The sequence below is a fragment of the Mustelus asterias genome, chromosome 6 (genome assembly GCF_964213995.1).
Source record: "Mustelus asterias chromosome 6, sMusAst1.hap1.1, whole genome shotgun sequence".
NCBI lineage: Eukaryota > Metazoa > Chordata > Chondrichthyes > Carcharhiniformes > Triakidae > Mustelus > Mustelus asterias.
Genome location: NC_135806.1, coordinates 109475830 through 109493211, shown reverse-complemented (window position 1 = coordinate 109493211; position 17382 = coordinate 109475830). Strand labels below are relative to the sequence as shown.

The window sequence follows — 17382 nt, the reverse complement described above, 5'->3', positions numbered from 1 at the left end:
TGCAGGTACAGCAGTAATTAGGAAAGCTAACAGAATATTACTGTTTATGGCAAGTGGAATGCTGGGTTTTTTTCCAGAAACTAGGTATTGCCAAAAACCTCAGCTGATACAAAGACTCGTGAAGTCAGTATACTGGTTAAAGACATATCTTTATTTGACCAACGACCGCTGGGAGAGATAGCATGGGGCAGTCCAACACCTCTCTGAAAAAAAGACCTTGAGCATTCCAATGCCACTCTGAAGTTACAATACATCAGGCAGAACAATTATACATTTTCAAGTTCGCTTTTCCCACCTTCCCATTAGTTATGAACCAGGCATCATTAGTAAAAATCAATCATTATTAATAGTTGTCATATACCTCAGCCAATTACATTCTACCCTTTGACATCATGGGATTCCATTGGAGTGAAGAATCCAGATGCTTCTTCCCCCTGTCACTTATCAACCCTGGAGCTTAGCTATAGAGTTCAAAGGTACTGTTCTCACCAACTCTCAATTATGTCAATGGTCGAGTCAGACAGTTGATAGACCCATGTCTGAGAAGCACTGTCTTATCAGTACAAATTGAACAGCTCCATTCATACTATTGCTCTGGGAACCCATACTGTCCGTAACATATGCTGATAAGAATGTACACATTCTGTGGTTTCATTGTTCCAAAGAATGTGGTTCATCTCACTCAGTCTTCATCCCATCATGCTCTGGAGCAGCTGCCTTTGGCTAAAGTAGATTCATCGTAGAATCGTAGAATCCCTACAGTGCAGAAGGAGACTATTCGGCCCATCGAGTCTGCACCGAGCACAATCCCTCCCAGGCCCTATTCCCGTAGCCCCACATATTTACCCTACTAATCCCCCAACACTAAGGGGCAATTTAGCATGGTCAATCCACCTATCCTGCACATCTTTCAGACTGTGGGAGGAAACCGGAGCACCCGGAGGAAACCCACGCAGACATGGAGGGAACGTGCAAACTCCACATAGACAGTGATTCAAGCTGGGAATTGAACCCGGGTCCCTGGCGCTGTGAGGCAGCAATGCTAACCACTGTGCCACCATGCCGCCCCGTGTACAGATTACTTTAAAAATACCTTTTAAAATCCAAAATACATGTTTAAATCAGAAATACTTTTTCAAATCTTTTACTGTGATTATATGTGTCTTTATGCAGACAGTACCTGTTAGTCTGTAGGTCTGATCTGGAGTCATTGCACTTAGTGCCAGTAGTTTTATCAGTGTCTTAAATCCCTGACTATTTGAAATTTCTCTAACAGGGAATAGTTTACAGAAGTTATGCTTCAGTTGTACAGGGCTTTGATGAGACCACATCTGGACTATTGTGTACAATATTTGTCTCCTTATTCAAAGATAGATGTAAATACATTCGAAGCAATTCAGAACAGGTTTACTAGACTAATACCAAGAATGGGTCGGTTGTCTTTTGAGGAAAGGTTGAGCAGATTAGGCTTGTATCCACTCAGGTTTAGAAGAGTAAGAGGTGATTTGATTGAATCTTTTAAGATCCTGAGGTCCTTGAAGTGTGAATGTTAAGAGGATGTTTCCCCTTGTGGGACTATCTAGAACTAAGGGCCACTGTTTAAAAATAAGGGGTTGCTTATTTAAGACAGAGATGAGGAGAAAGTTTTCTTCCAGGAGGGTGTTGAGTCTTTCGAACTTGTTTCCTCAAAAGGTAGTGGAAGCAGAGTCTTTGAATATTTTTAAGGCACAGCTAGAGAGATTCTTGGCTAACAAGGGGATGAAAGGTTATCAGGGGTGGGCAGGTATGTAGGATTGAGGTTACAATCAGATCAGCCATGATCTACTTTAATGGCAGAGCAGGTTCAAGGGGCTAGTGGCCTACTCCTGATCCTAATTCCTATGTATGTTCATACAGCCTTTTGAGAAAACTTTAAATCCATTTCACACCTCTTAATCTTATCCAAATAAACACACAGGCATTGAAAAACTTCTTCAAAGAAATATCAGGTTATTACAAGGTAAAGAATAATTCAATCATGCGAAGAAAGCGCTTCCTTTTGCAACTGAAAAAACATATCCTGACTGAACAGAGTCCTTTAACCATTCTGGGAACTCAGCCAAGTTTTCATAATGAGGTCATCTGGGAACTGTATCAAAACTATGTTAAGTAGATGGCCAGACATCTACCCTAAAAAAAGGAACTCATTTTGAAGTGAATTGAAGAGGCAGCATGGTGGCACAGTGGTTAGCACTGCTACCTCACAGCACCAGGGACCCGGGTTCGATTCCCACTGGGTCACTGTCCATGTGGAGTTTGCACGTTCTCCCTGTGTCTGCATGGGTTTCCTCCGGGTGCTCTGGTTTCCTCCCACAGTCCAAAAGATGTGCGGGTTAGGTGAATTGGCCATGCTATATTGCTCCTTAGGTGTCAGGTAAATGCATGAGATTATGGGGATAGGGCCTGGGTGGAATTGTGGTTGGTGCAGACTCGATGAGTCGAATGGCCTCCTTCTGCATTGTAAGATTCTATGAGTCTATTTCCTCAATGGGACCTTCACTCCCAGTGGCTGTTTGGCAGCTTTATGGAAAGATGAAAAGGTAAGTTGTAAGGTGGCCGGGGCCGGGGGGATGCAATGCCTCGCGACAGAGTTGCTGACTTCAAACTAGGGTTCCCTGTGGTTCATGACTCCTCTTAGCTGCCATGTACCAAGTCTCGTAACCAGATTCCATCGAAATTTGGGGGAAAATTGCAATGAAGCCAGAAAGGTCTGGGATGCTTGGATACTCGCAACCTAACCCTTATCACTTGTCAGCAAAAATAGCTGGACATAGGAATGAGGATGGGAATTCCAGAATCTGGTTCCACCCACATTTTTAAAGGCCCTCCGTCTCTGACCCAACTCAAAGGGAGGCATGCAAACCAAAGTCCAAGCAATAGCAGGGGCATTAGCAAACTCCATTCAAATCATGCTTTAGGAGATAGTTTTCATCAACAGATTTTTCATTTGCCCTTGTTCTTGTACATGTTGAAGAACGAAAGCATATAGTTTCTATTTAGCTTTCGTTGACAAGTTTAGATGCATGTGGCACAGGGAAATAAATAAGACGACAAATTACTTGAAAGAGAAAAAGATAAAACAAAATGTTACTCCACAATTTGTTTAGTTGCTGAAAACTGCTGTGTAGGTTCTTAAAAAAGCCTTGTGCATTACTAATAATGAAACTCTGCAATAGAAAGTGACAAAGATACATAATTAAGATGTGCATAATTATGGAACACTCTCAGGGTGTCATACTCACAAATTAGAAAGAAAATTGTCCCTTTCGCCCCATACATCCAGTGCTTGTCCATTGCTATGCTACATTTCTCATGGCTCTATCAACACCAACTTATATCCATTTACAAGCAAATGTGCCCAGGGGTGGTTGATCATCTAAAGTTACTAAATAATGGTTTCAGCAAGTCTGAGCATTATTATATTGACCTTGCACCTCCATAAGCTCAATCCACACGTGAGGAATCTGCTCATACTAATTTGGGTCTTGCGTGAAAACTTGTAAATTCCAGTTGGAAACAAAGAGAACAAAAAACTGAAATAAGATGAGAAGGAACAAAATGCAACAATTAAAGAAAGAGAACATTAAATATAAAAGAAATTAGAGTATGAATCAGATCTGAGATTACATAAGGAAGAGATTCTGGCTTTGGAATTTGAGTAAAAAGCACGAGGAAGTCTCCTAATTATTCTACAGAATGGAAAAGACCTTGTGCAGTTTTTTTGAGTTGCGAGCATGGAATATTGCCCTCAAATATGAATTTGTCCTGATGGTGCAATGTACAGAACATACTAATGAAGGCTGAGGCAGTTAACAAAACATTCTGTACAGTGTTCTAAAGAACTAATGGAATATTTTCTTGTCAAATTAACAATATTAGCATAAACAGTGCTGTTAAATTAAAATCTGTTTAATAGTCACAGTGGAATCACTTACAGGACACAAACAAACAAACACTATTATATCACTGCTGTTCTCAATATTAATGACCGCTATTGCATACATATCAGATGATATTTGTAACCCAGATGCCAACAATGGGCATTTTCATTTTACTAGGTGCCTTTCTGCAATTGTTTGGTGAACGGATTTATAAATCTTGAAAGGGGGAAAAATATCATATATGATTGAGGGAGAGGTTAAGATGGGGTGGGAGAATAAGGGGCCTGGAAACAGGAGAAGAACCATGATTTCTCTCTCTGGCTTTGGTTGTGATCAGTCATGTTCCCAGGGATTTGTACAGGGGCTTCAGTTTTTCACCACAGATTTCAGAGGGTTTTTCTATCCAAGTTTGGGGATTGTAAGTGGGGGTGAAATTTCTCAGTAGCACAAAATGCCCTTGAATTGATACAAATCTACTTTACATTGCCCTTAACTCATCTCTGTCATCGACTTACTCCAGTTCCTAAATTCCTAATTTGTTCCTTATTTCATCCCACCCAAGACATCTAAACAGAAGATTGACAAACCAATGCCTACGCCATTTCTGAACCAGGAGGTTCCTCAGCACCTCAGCTTAACACACTCTACTTTTTCCCTCTATTGCCGTAGAAAATGCCCTTAAAAAGGAAAGAATACCATAATTATATTTCCCTTCTGCCATATACTTTAAACATTCCAGTTTTTTTGCTCTGAATATTAAGCACACTGAAGTACACAGCTCCATCTGCTGTATTTCTAATGCATGTTAAAGTACTTCTTCTGATTTATTTCTGGTGAGTCCCAAGAGATCTTAGTATTACAGCTTGTGCTTCTGTATGACTGAGATGGAGTTGATCAATTCAGCAACTCGTTCATTTAGAAAATAAAATCATGTTCAAAGGTTACTTTTCGCAATAATACAGTGAAATAATCAGTCTGGCTACGGTGCAAGAAAGGTGAGCTGATATGAGGAGTAAAACATAAATTACAAATTTCAATAAAGAGTTGTGGGATAACAAGGGTGACAAAACTACGGCAAGGGGGGAGGGGGGGGTGTAAACCACCATGGGAATTGTAGCGAGTGGGACACGGACTATGCAAAGATCCGTTGACTTCGGGTGGGATTTTACAGTCTTGGGGCGAGCGTGGTTGGAAAATCTAGTCCCATGCGTCTGATAGAGATGAAGGGAGTGAGGAAGACTTTGATCTCCTAGAAGGGGAAGAGCAACAGATGCATGGAACACCACCACCTACAAGTTTCACTCTAGGTCTCAAACCATCCTGACTTGGAACTATGTTGTGGAGATGCCGGCGTTGGACTGGGGTAAGCACAGTAAGAAGTCTCACAACACCAGGTTAAAGTCCAACAGGTTTATTTGGTAGCAAATACCATAAGCTTTCGGAGCACAGCTCCTTCGTCAGATGGAGTGGATATCGGTTCTCAAACAGTGCAAACAGGCACAGAAATCAAATTACAGAATACTGATTAGAATGCAAATCTCTACAGCCAGCCAGGTCTTAAATGTACAGACAATGTGGGTGGAGGGAGCATTCAACACAGGTTAAAGAGATGTGTATTGTGTTTAAGAGACAATACACATCTCTTTAACCTGTGTTGAATTTGCATTCTAATCAGTATTCTGTAATTTGATTTCTGTGTCTGTTTGCACTGTTTGAGAACAGATATCCACTCCATCTGACGAAGGAGCTGTGCTCCGAAAGCTTATGGTATTTGCTACCAAATAAACCTGTTGGACTTTAACCTGGTGTTGTGAGATTTGGAACTATGTCACTATTCCTTTATGGTCACTGGGTGAAATTCATAGAACTCCTCTCCTAACAGCATTGTAGGTGTACCTACAACTTCAGTGGTTCAAGGCAGTGGTTCACCACCAGTTTCTCAGAGCAATTAGTGATCGGAAATAAATGCTGGCCTAACCAACAACACCCACATCCCATGAACACAATTTTAAGAAAAAAGAGGGAAACTAAAGGTAATCTATAATGTAGATGTCTTCACATCTGACAGAATTTTATTAACTATGGAACTAGTATGCCACTCCTTCACATGCAAATGTAAGAGTTGATTCAAAAACTACAACTGACCAAGAGATTCAAATTTTTTGCCCAAATATTGCACACAGTCAAATCAATTCCACTGAATTCCAGAAGGAAACCATCAATAATGTAACGAACAGTGCAGTGCATAGCTAGTCAATCAACATCAGAAGAAGAAAAGCAAATTATAAATGGGTGTGACCCTCCATTCATTCTGAAAAAGCTCCAAGTTACGGACAGTTCTAATTGATTAACCCCAGTTGCTACGTTACGAAGTGAGCTGCACTTTTCCTTTTTTTTTTAAACATAAAAACCTCAACTAAGGTAATTTGAGAAGTTTCTGCTCTCAGAATATACAAATTTACAGAGTTCCACAATCTGAAATAAAATTGAAGGATTACTTCACCTTGCTGGTTTATTTAACTGCTAATTAACTGGACATTAAACTCCAAAAATGAAACCAATCGTAAACATACCTTGCTCGACTTCTACTTCACTGTGGACTTCCTCTGTAGACGAGTGATTCAACTTCAGTATATCTACATTTGTCTGAAAATTTAGTGAGAAGAAAATACAAACTATTAATCATTTTATTCCTAATGTCCCACTTCTTTAAACAAAATTTCAGCCTTTGGCATTTGCACGTTTAGACTATAGTATATTATCAGGAAGGGAAGTCTTACAGGAAGTTAGAGAACATTAAAATATCTTATTCTGCATTCCATTCTTGTAGAATTATTCAGCTGGAGTGACTAGTGGCCATGATCCTGAAACTTATTATGATCCAGCAGGTGGTAAGTGCCATCATGCAAGCGAAATCCCAAAAATGAGAAACGTGACAAGCAATCACAACTATCTTCTATTTCTATTATAGACTATGGGCCTGATTTTACCAAAATCGCGGTAAAGTTGGGCGTCGGGCCTATACCGTGATCTGCACCCGATTCCAAGCAGATCGCGCCTTTACCAACACCTGATTCGGGTGCGGGTCCGGCCCGTGCCCGAATCGGGCGGCGTGACGATTTAAATGCATTTGCATGCATTTAAATTGACTTAATGAACCGCGTGCCCAACCCGACCACCAAATCCCACTTTACCGTCTTCTGGCCCGATCCGCGTCGGCGCCGTTACCGACCTGCAAAATAAAAGTCTGAAGTCGCCACTGCAGCTTCCGAAGAGCGGGGTCAGAGTCTGCAACAGCTGTCTGACCCAGCTCCTCCTCTGGTCGGGGCGGGAGGGGGGTGGGAGGTGGAGAAGGGGTGTGACGTCTCATCCCCTGGGGGGGGCTGGTGTGACCTCTCATCCTCTGGTCGGGGGGTTCCGCTGCCTGTCTGCGGCTGATCCCTCCTGGCACCATCACTGTTACACTACCAGCCACAGATTACTCTTCCCTGCAGGTGCGAGAGAGCGGGAGAGATGGCTGTGGCTGGTAGTGTACCAGTGATGGTGCCAGGAGGGATCGGCCTCAGACAGGCAGCGGAACCCCCCCGACCAGAGGATGAGATGTCACAACCACCCCCCCCCCCCCGTCCCAAGAGGATGAGACGTCACACACACACACGCCCCCCCCCCCCCCCCCCCCTGACCAGAAGATGACCGTCAGAGAGCCGCTCTCTCCGCTTTCTGCTTTTTTTTTCGCGCCCGGACGCGCTGTCAGATTTTTTTCGAACTGCGCATGCGCAGTTCAGAGCTCCGATCGGTCCGCCAGCGCTAAGCCCTGCACACAGCACGGATCGGGCTGGAGCCGGCAAAACGCGTATGGACGCGCTGCAAAGAGGATTCCAGGCACGGATCTACTTGACGCCCAGATCCGGCACTTAGACTCAAAATGGTAAAATTCCCCCCTAACACTTTTGGACACTTTAAATATTAAAATTAAAACACTTATTAACAAAAGAAAGGAAAACAGGATCATATTAAAATTAATCTTACAGAACATTTCCCCAAAAGATTCTTACTTGGTTCGACACAAAAATAAACACCTTCTTAGGCAACAATCCTAATAGACATTCAAACTATAAAATTCCAGTAATATTACCACAAGGCACAAACCTCTGCTGCCTTATTGAAGAATTTCATAAGGCCTCTCACTCTCTCTCTCTCAAATATGGAAATTCAAGACTTTAAAACAGAACCTTGCTTTCTGTAACAACCAGACACTTCTCTAGGCTGGCTGAAGACTGCTTACTTCACTTCTTTGTAGCTCTGTCCCAGCACAGAGCACCTTCTTCAGGAGATCTTACATGGCCACACCTCAACACAGCTCCCAACCTTTCTTTAAATATATTGTTTCGCTTTCATCTTTTCCCATTGTTCTTATTCTTCTCTGAAATTTACCTTTCCCGGGATATAAAATTCTTTTATGTTCTCCGGGATATAAAATTCTTTTATGTTCTCCTTATGGCCACCACTTCCAGGTAAAATAAAATGTACTAATTTTGTCTTATTTATTTATGACCTTTTCTAAGTTGTAAACTCCTTTCTTACCTCCTTTTGAAATTCAGCAGCTAAAAACCCAAATTCTCAATTATCTCCTGGTGCAAATTTCTACCAATGTCAAGTTCATCTATAGAACATCCAACTTGGCCCTAATCAATTCCAATGCCTCCCATTCACAGCTATCCCAGTTGATGATGCACACACACACACACATACACACAGGCGCACTCATGGTTCGGTAGCAGTGGGTGGGCCAGAGGTTCAGCGACAGTGGGTAGGCCCAAGACTGGAGGAGGATTAGTCTACCAGTCGGGAGGGAGTGTAGGCCTGAGACTGTGGACTGTGAGCTTGGGAGAGTGGGGGCAGTAAACCCTAGATTAAGGTGTGCAAAGTGTGAGGAACGTAGATCCTGGACTGTGGTGGCCTGGGGAAAGGAGAGGTTCATCCAGTGGGGTGGGGTGCAAAGAGGGGCGTGTCATTGAGGGGTGGTGATGGGTAGTCAACCTGGTGAAGCTGCAACACAGGACTACTTGCATGCCAAACAACAGAAGCAGCAAGCAGCAAACAGAGCTATGTGATCCCACACCCAACAGATCAGATCTTAGCTCTGCAGCACTGTCACATCCAGTCATGATTGTGTCAGACAATTAAACAACTAAGAGGGGAACAACAATCCACAAATATTTCCATCCTCAATGATGGAGGAGCACAATGCGTAAGTGCAAAAGATACGGCTGAAGCATTTGCAGCCATCTTCAGCCAGAAGTGCTGAGTGGATGATCATCTTGGTCTTGCCCTACATAGTAGAAGGATCTGGTATCTAAAGCGTTACTATGGGACTTGAGGACAATAATGCACATATGATGATGTAAGAAAGCACATGACCTAGAACAGGCACCAGTTTAGAGATAAGTAGCAATGTGTCAGGACCTAGTATGGAGTCCTCTCCATACCTAGTGTAAATCATTGAATCCCTACAGTGCAAAAGAGGCCATTCAACCCATCGAGTCTGCACCAACTCTCTGACAAAGTATCTTACTCAGGCCCCCTTGCCCACCCTATCCCGTACCCCATACATTTCCCATGGCTAATCCATCTAACCTACACATCTTGGGAAACTAAGGGGCAATTTAGCATGGCCAATTCATCTATCCTACACATCTTCTCCACATGGAGGAGTTGAGGGGAGACTTAATAGAGGTTTATAAAATGATGAAGGGGATAGATAGAGTGAACGTTCAAAGACTATTTCCTCGGGTGGATGGAGCTATTACAAGGGGGCATAACTATAGGGTTCGTGGTGGGAGATATAGGAAGGATATCAGAGGTAGGTTCTTTACGCAGAGAGTGGTTGGGGTGTGGAATGGACTGCCTGCAGTGATAGTGGAGTCAGACACTTTAGGAACATTTAAGCGGTTATTGGATAGGCACATGGAGCACACCAGGATGATAGGGAGTGGGATAGCTTGATCTTGGTTTCAGATAAAGCTCGGCACAACATTGTGGGCCGAAGGGCCTGTTCTGTGCTGTACTGTTCTATGTTCTATGTTCTATCTTTGGACTGTGGGAGGAAACCGGAGCACTGGGAGGAAACCCACGTAGACACAGGGAGAACGTGCAAACTCCACGCAGACAGTCACCCAAGGCCGGAATCAAACCCAAAGTTCCTGGAGTTGTGAGGCAGGAGTGCTAAACATTGTTATGTATTGTTAAAAAAGACACCTTTGTAACTTATGCAAGACTGCTTCATGGTATCCAAGCAGTACCCTTCAAGCAAAGCGACAACAGAATATATCATGATACCAGCAGTAACATCCATCATGGCAGCAGCAAGGGATAAAAATTCAAATCCTCACCACAATGCAGAAGAATCAAGGAAAATGACTCATTCTGTTCTGTCAATACTACAGCAATCTCACTCCAGACGTTAAGGCGTTGGAAAAGCTCCAGAGACAATGAGAGCCTAGAAGCAGTAAAAAGTTTAAACTTGGGCAGAAGACTTGACTGAATCCCTTGTGGAAGTTCAGCTTCAACCAAGCAGAGCCAGCAGCAAGTTCTTTTAAATTTCCAGGCTAGCCAATCCTGTGAACCCTCTCTTTAATTGCATAAGGCAGAAAGATTGCTGATAATTTCAGCCACTGGCCCGAACCACAACTCGGCACCTGCATCACGTGGCGACTGAGTTCAGAACGGAACTAAAAAAAAACCCAGGAGAGAAATTTCTCATGAAGTCGAGTACTTCACGATTTTTAGACCTCTCGGCCAACAAGAATTCCGTTCTCCTGACCCATTCCTGACCACCATCACACCAGTGCAGAGTGAGAAGTCCCTCGACAGCTGTCTCCTTCATCAGGGTGCCGCTGCTATTTTGAAATTCGCGTTGAAACTCAGGGTGTGTGCAAAAATCTCTTCATCAATAACCAGCTACGCCAACTTGAACCCTCTTGTCTCTTAAAGCTAACTCTACATTTTTAAAAATTTTAAAGATGGATCATAATTCTTCATTCTCATCTCCAATGGCTTCACATGTGGCCCTGATCAGTCCCAAAATTGGAGTTATTGGTGGAGCACTGCTGCAGGATTAGATAAAAAAATCTGAGGCAGAAGAAGATAGTACACTACTTTATTCCACGGAGTCAATTGCAGATGACAACATTGCAAGGCAAGGCATAGATGAGTCATCTGCTAAGTTTGACAATGTTTTTAAATCTTGCAAACTTTTCTTCAACCTGAGACCCAATAAAATCCTGGAATATGCTGAATTCAACAGGAGTGCCCAGGAGCCTGGGGAACCTTCATCGATTATCTCTACTGCATGGCAGAAGCATGTGAATACAGCATCTTAAAATCTGAACTCATTCAAGACAGAAGCATGGTGGGTATAACGGACAATTCCCTCTCTGACCTCCTCCAAGGCAAAGTTGTTCTGACTCTCGACAGGGCTGAGCAGCAGGTTCAACTCTCTGAGCTGCATGACCAACACAGGGTCATTCTCAGAGGAGAGAACACTTCATGGGGCAGAAGCCACACCTCAACCTACCATATAAAGCCACAGAAGCACAGGAACCACCCTTGTGTTAGTAATGACCTTACTCGCGCTCTGGTAAGCACCCTCACAGGAAAGACCAATGTTCTATGAGTACTGCCCAGGGCTTTCACTGCCACAGACAGGGACATTTCAGTAAGCTGTGTAAGTGAAGACCACAGCAAAGTGCAGACCACCTGAAAGCCATCCATGAGGTCGAGGCCAGCAACTCAAAACACACAGGGCCTCTCTTCTTGGATGACATAGAATCATAGAGGTTTACAGCATGGAAACAGGCCCTTCGGCCCAACTTGACCATGCTGACTTTTTTTTTAAACCCCTAAGCTAATCCCAATTGCCCGCATTTGGCCCATATCCCTCTATACCCATCTTATCGATGTAACTATCCAAATGCTTTTTGAAAGACAAAATTGTACCCGCCTCCGTACCTCTGGCAGCCTGTTCCAGATACTCACCACCCTCTGCGTGAAAAAATTGCCCCTCTGGACACTTTTTTATCTCTCCCTTCTCACCTTAAACCTATGTCCTCTAGTTTTAGATCCCCCTACCTTTGCGAAAAGATATTGACTATCTATCTTATCTATGCCCCTCATTATTTCATAGACCTCTCTCAGGTCACCCCTCAGCCTCCTACGCTCCAGAGAAAAAAGTCCCAGTCTATCCAGCCTCTCCTTATAACTCAAACCATCAAGTCCCAATAGCATCCTAGTAAATCTTTTCTGCACTCTTTCTAGTTTAATAATATTCTTTCTATAATCGGGTGACCAGAACTGCACACAGTATTCCAAGTGTGTCCTTACCAATGTCTTGTACAACTTCAACAAGACGTCCCAACTTCTGTATTCAATGTTCAGACCGATGAAACCAAGCATGCCAAATGCCTTCTTCACCACTCTGTCCACCTGTGACTCCACTTTCAAGGAGCTATGAACATGTACCCCTAGATCTCTCTGTTCTGTAACTCTCCCCAATGCCCTACCATTAACTGAGTAAGTCCTGCCCTGGTTCAATCTACCAAAATGCATCACCTCGCACTTGTCTAAACTAAACTCCATCTGCCATTCGTCAGCCCACTGGCCCAACTGATCAAGATCCCGTTGCAATCGGAGATAACTTTCTTCACTGTCCACTATGCCACCAATCTTGGTGTCATCTGCAAACTTACTAACCATGCCTCCTATATTCTCATCCAAATCATTAATATAAATGACAAATAACAGTGGACCCAGCACTGATTCCTGAGGCACACCGCTGGTCACAGGCCTCCAGTTTCAAAAACAACTCTCTACAACCACCTTCTGTCAAGAAACCAATTTTGTATCCATTTAGATACCTCACCCTGGATCCCATGAGATTTAACCTTATGCGACAACATACCATGTGGTACCTTGTCAAAGGCCTTGCTAAAGTCCATGTAGATGCGGCTCTTCATTCACGTCAGAAGATGCAGCTCTTCATTCTGGAACGCAGCCATCACGGTGAACGACCATCTAATCAACTTTAAGTAGATTCAGGTGCTGGATCAACAGTCTTCTCTCATGGGTCCGAATGACGGATACACAACTTTATGGTGCAGGAGAAGTGAAACCCCCAGTCACTGGCATGATACAGGAACCAATGATCTACAGCAGTAAACAGAGCTGATGTACATCATGTGAAATCAGCCCTTCTCTCTCTTCAACAAGGATGTCTGCAAAGCTCTCCATCTTCGCTAGCCAGCAAGTGAGGTGAAGACAATCACAGACCCCACTCAGCCAGAATGGCGTCCAAGGTTCAACCTTAAAACAGCATTCAAATGTTGATTTCATTTGTAACATCTCTTCTCACTTCACAGAGTAGATCTGCTCTTCTCCGAAACTTTCCAAGGGCCAGACCAACCTACCATACATGAGACTGCCACAGCACCCCTGATGGAAGTGACGCCAGAGCCAGAACGATCTTCAGAGAAGCCTCTACTTCTACCAGCCATGTTAGACCTGCCAACCACCACACAGACCCAACAACCTCCAGCCAGTGTGCCAAAAACACAGCATGTTCCGCAACAAGGTAGCAGCCTCACACAACTTATGCAGCTGAACAAAAGTGAGCTGCCTACCTAGTCTTCATCTATCCACAGAAAGTCTCTCCCCCAACCAGAAAGAGCTTCTAGATGCCTTAAAAGGCAAAAGAAGAAAGGAAATACACTGACAAACTGAGAATACGAGTGTCATCCACCCAGAAAGAAATGATCATGACCAACTACAACTAATCACTGCCAAAGCACCCAGACTGAGCAGGCACAAGGCAGCGTTCATCAATTGAAGAAGCAAATTAAGTCATACTTAAATCAAAGTACAACCTCCAAACTACTGCCAAGAACAAAACCTGTGGAGTCTACCATTCTCCCAAAAGGATGGTGAATAAGATGTGATGGGGGCTACATGGGGAGGGGGGTTAGGGGGTTACACGGCCTGTTCTTTGTGCAAACTATTCTAGCCCTACACTGTTTCATTATTAACTGGGGGGGGGGTTACACAGCCTGGCCGGGGTGGGGGGTTACACGGCCTGGCCGGGGGGGGGGCGGGCTTACGTGGCACGGCTGGGCTTACACGACGTGACGGAGGTACAAGACATGATGGGGGTACAAGACCACCGTACTGCCTGAATCTCTGAGGTCAAAGACTTGTAGGGGCGACATGGTGTAGTAAGACATTGTTAATTCATGCAATTAATGTTAATAATGAAACAGTGAAGGGCTAGAATAGTTTGCATAAAGAACAAACAAAGAACAAAGGAAAGTACAGCGCAGGAACAGACTCTTCGGCTCTCCAAGTCTGTGCCAATCATGATGCCCCAACTAAACATAAAAAAACCTTACACGCTCCGTATCCCTCTATTCCCTCCTATTCATGGACCAATCCACATGCTTCTTAAATGATGCTAATATATCTGCTTCCACCACCTCCTCTGGCAGCGCGTCCCAGGCACCCACCACTCTGTGTAAAAAACTTCCCCCTACATCTCCCTTAAACATTCCCTCTCTCCCCTTGAACCTAAGTCCCCTTGTAATTGATATTTCGACCCTGGAAAAAAGCCTCTGACTATCCACCCTGTCTATGCCTCTCATAATTGTGTTGATCTCTATCAAGTCTCCCCTCAGCCTCCGTCTTTCCAGTGAAAACAATCCTAGTTTATGCAACCTCTCCTCACAGCCAACACGCTCGAGACCAGGCAACATCCTGGTGAACCTTCTTTGCACCCTCTCCAAAGCATCCACATCCTTCCGGTAGTGTGGTGACCAGAACTGCACACAATACGCCAAATGTGGTCTAACCAAGGTTTAATATAGCTGCAAAATGATTTCCCAACTCTTGTATTCAACGCCCCGGCTGATGAAGGCAAGCATGCCATATGCTTTCTTAACCACATCGGCCACCTGTGTTGACACTTTAAGAGAACTGTGGACCTGTGTGCCCAGATCCCTCTGTATGTTAATGTTCCTAAGGGATCTGCCATTTGCGGTATAATTCACACCTAAATTTGATCCTCCAAAATGCATCACCTCGCATTTGTCAGGATTAACCTCCATCTGCCATTTCTGTGCTCAAGTCTCCAATCTATCTATATCCTGTTGTATCCTCTGACAATCCTTGGCACTATCAGCACCTCCACCAATCTTCATGTCATCCACAAACTTACTAATCAGACCGCCCACATTATCTTCCATATCATTTAAATATACTATAAACAAGAGGTCCCAGCACTGATCCCTGCAGAACACCGCTAACTACAAATCTCCATTCTAAAAAACACCCTTCCACCGCTACTCTCTGTCTTCTATAACCAAGCCAGTTCTGTATCCATCTAGCCAGCCCACCCCGAAGATCATGTGATTTTAGTTTTTGTAACAATCTGCCACGTGGGACCTTGTCAAATGCCTTACTAAAGTCCATATAAACTACACCCATAGCCCTTCCATCATCAATTACCTTTGTCACTGCTTCAAAAAACTCAATCAAGTTTATGAGACATGACCTTCCCTGCACAAAACCATGCTGCCTGCCACTAACTAGTCAATTTTCTTCCAAATATGCATATATCCTGTCCCTCAGTACCTCTCCAAAATCTTCCCCACCACTGACATGAGACTCACCAGCCTATAATTTCCTGGATTACCCATGCTTCCTTTCTTAAACAAGGGAACAACATTAGCTATTTTCAAGTCCTCTGGAACCTTGCCTGTGGTCAAAGAGGGTGTGAGGATATCCATTAAGGCCCCAGCTATTTCTCCCCTTGCCTCCCGCAGTAACCTGGGATAGATCCCATCTGGCCCCAAGGGTTTGTCTACTTTAATGAAATTTAGGATACGAAACACTTCCTCCTTTGGTTTTTGACATTCTCTAGAGCATTCGCACACCTATCCCTGACCTCAACATCCATCATATCCTTCTCCTTGGTGAATACCGATACAAAGTACTCATTAAGGATCTCACCCACTTCGTGTAGCTCCACGCATAACTTCCTTCCATTGTTCTTGAATTGGTTTCCTCTTTCTCTTGCTCCTAATATATGCATAAAAAGCCTTGGGATTCTCCTTGACTCTGTTTGCTAAAGACATTTCATGGCCCCTTTTAGCCCTCTTAATTCTGCGTTTAAGTTCCTTCCTACTTTCACTATAATTATAGTAATGCAAGACTTGAAGCACACTGGAAGTAAACTAATATCAGTCTCTATCCAGGGGATAAAGACTTGGGGGAGGTGTAATAGAAGTATCAGGTACCTAAAGGGTTAATGTGAGGCTGAGTAGATTACTGCCCACACATTTGATACAAGGCACATGACCTAGAACTGGTGCCAGTCTAGAGACAAGGAGCAATGTGTAACGACCTGGTATGGCGTCCTCTCCATATCTACTATAAATATGTACATAGTTAAGTATTGTTAATAAAGACTTCCTTGTAACTTATACAATACTGCTTCATTGTGTCCAAGCAGTAACCTTCAAGTGCAGTTACAACAGAATATATCATGGTTACAGCAGTAGGATCCATCATGTTGGCACCACAGATGCCAGTTTTCAGTCAATTCATTTCACTCCATGGGATATCAACGAATGGCTGAAGGTATTAGATACTGCAAAGGCTATGGGCCTGATGGTGTTGCAGCAATTGTACCATAGATCTCTGCTCCAGAATTATCCACAGCCCTAGCCAAGCTGTTCCAGTACAGCTACAACACTGGCATCTACCCAGCAATATGGAAAATAACCTAGGTATGTCTTGTACACAAAAAGCAGGATAAATCCAACGCTGGCCAATTACAACCCCATCAGTCCACTCTCAATCATCAACAAAGTGATGAAAAATGTCATCCATAGTGCTATTAAGCAGCACTTACTCAGAAAAATCCTGCTCATTGACGTTTAGTTTGGATTCCATCAGAGCAATTCAGCTCCTGGCATAAGTACACACCTGATCAAAACATAGACAAAAGAAGCAAGGTGAGAGTGACTGCTTTTGACGATTGACATTCCATTGACATGGAATGACGATGCCATAGCAGGAACATCATGTACTCCGCTCTCAGATGATGTCAGCAAATTTGCTCTCAGCCTGTACTGTCAGAGCATCTTTACTATAAAGTTGTCTGAATGGTTTAAAATGCAGGATGTTAAAGTTAAAGCAGGATGAAAGGAGTGGTGAAGGACTTAAGAAGGGCTGTTCATGCGGAGGAGCTTTGCGCAAGTTCTCAGGGCAGGGGAATGACTGGAATCACTGAGCAATTCGCTCATGCCTCGTTGGGTTGACCCTCCTATATCTGCTACTTCCTTCTCTCCCCCCGCCCCCGTCATTCTAGTCTGTTAAGTATTGCTGCTGTTAGTCTGCCTCTTTCAAATGCAGG

At 43.7% G+C, this 17382-nt stretch overlaps 1 protein-coding gene across 1 annotated transcript in view; it reads right to left on the bottom strand.

Moving 5' to 3' along the window:
* The window catches only part of arhgef28a (Rho guanine nucleotide exchange factor (GEF) 28a), a 285006-nt gene that overhangs the window by 247606 nt on the left and 20018 nt on the right, over window positions 1–17382 (bottom strand). The window contains exon 4 of the mRNA XM_078213883.1: window positions 6494–6566. Within this exon, the coding sequence (XP_078070009.1) occupies window positions 6494–6566 (73 nt within the window). The remainder of the gene's footprint in view (window positions 1–6493; window positions 6567–17382) is intronic.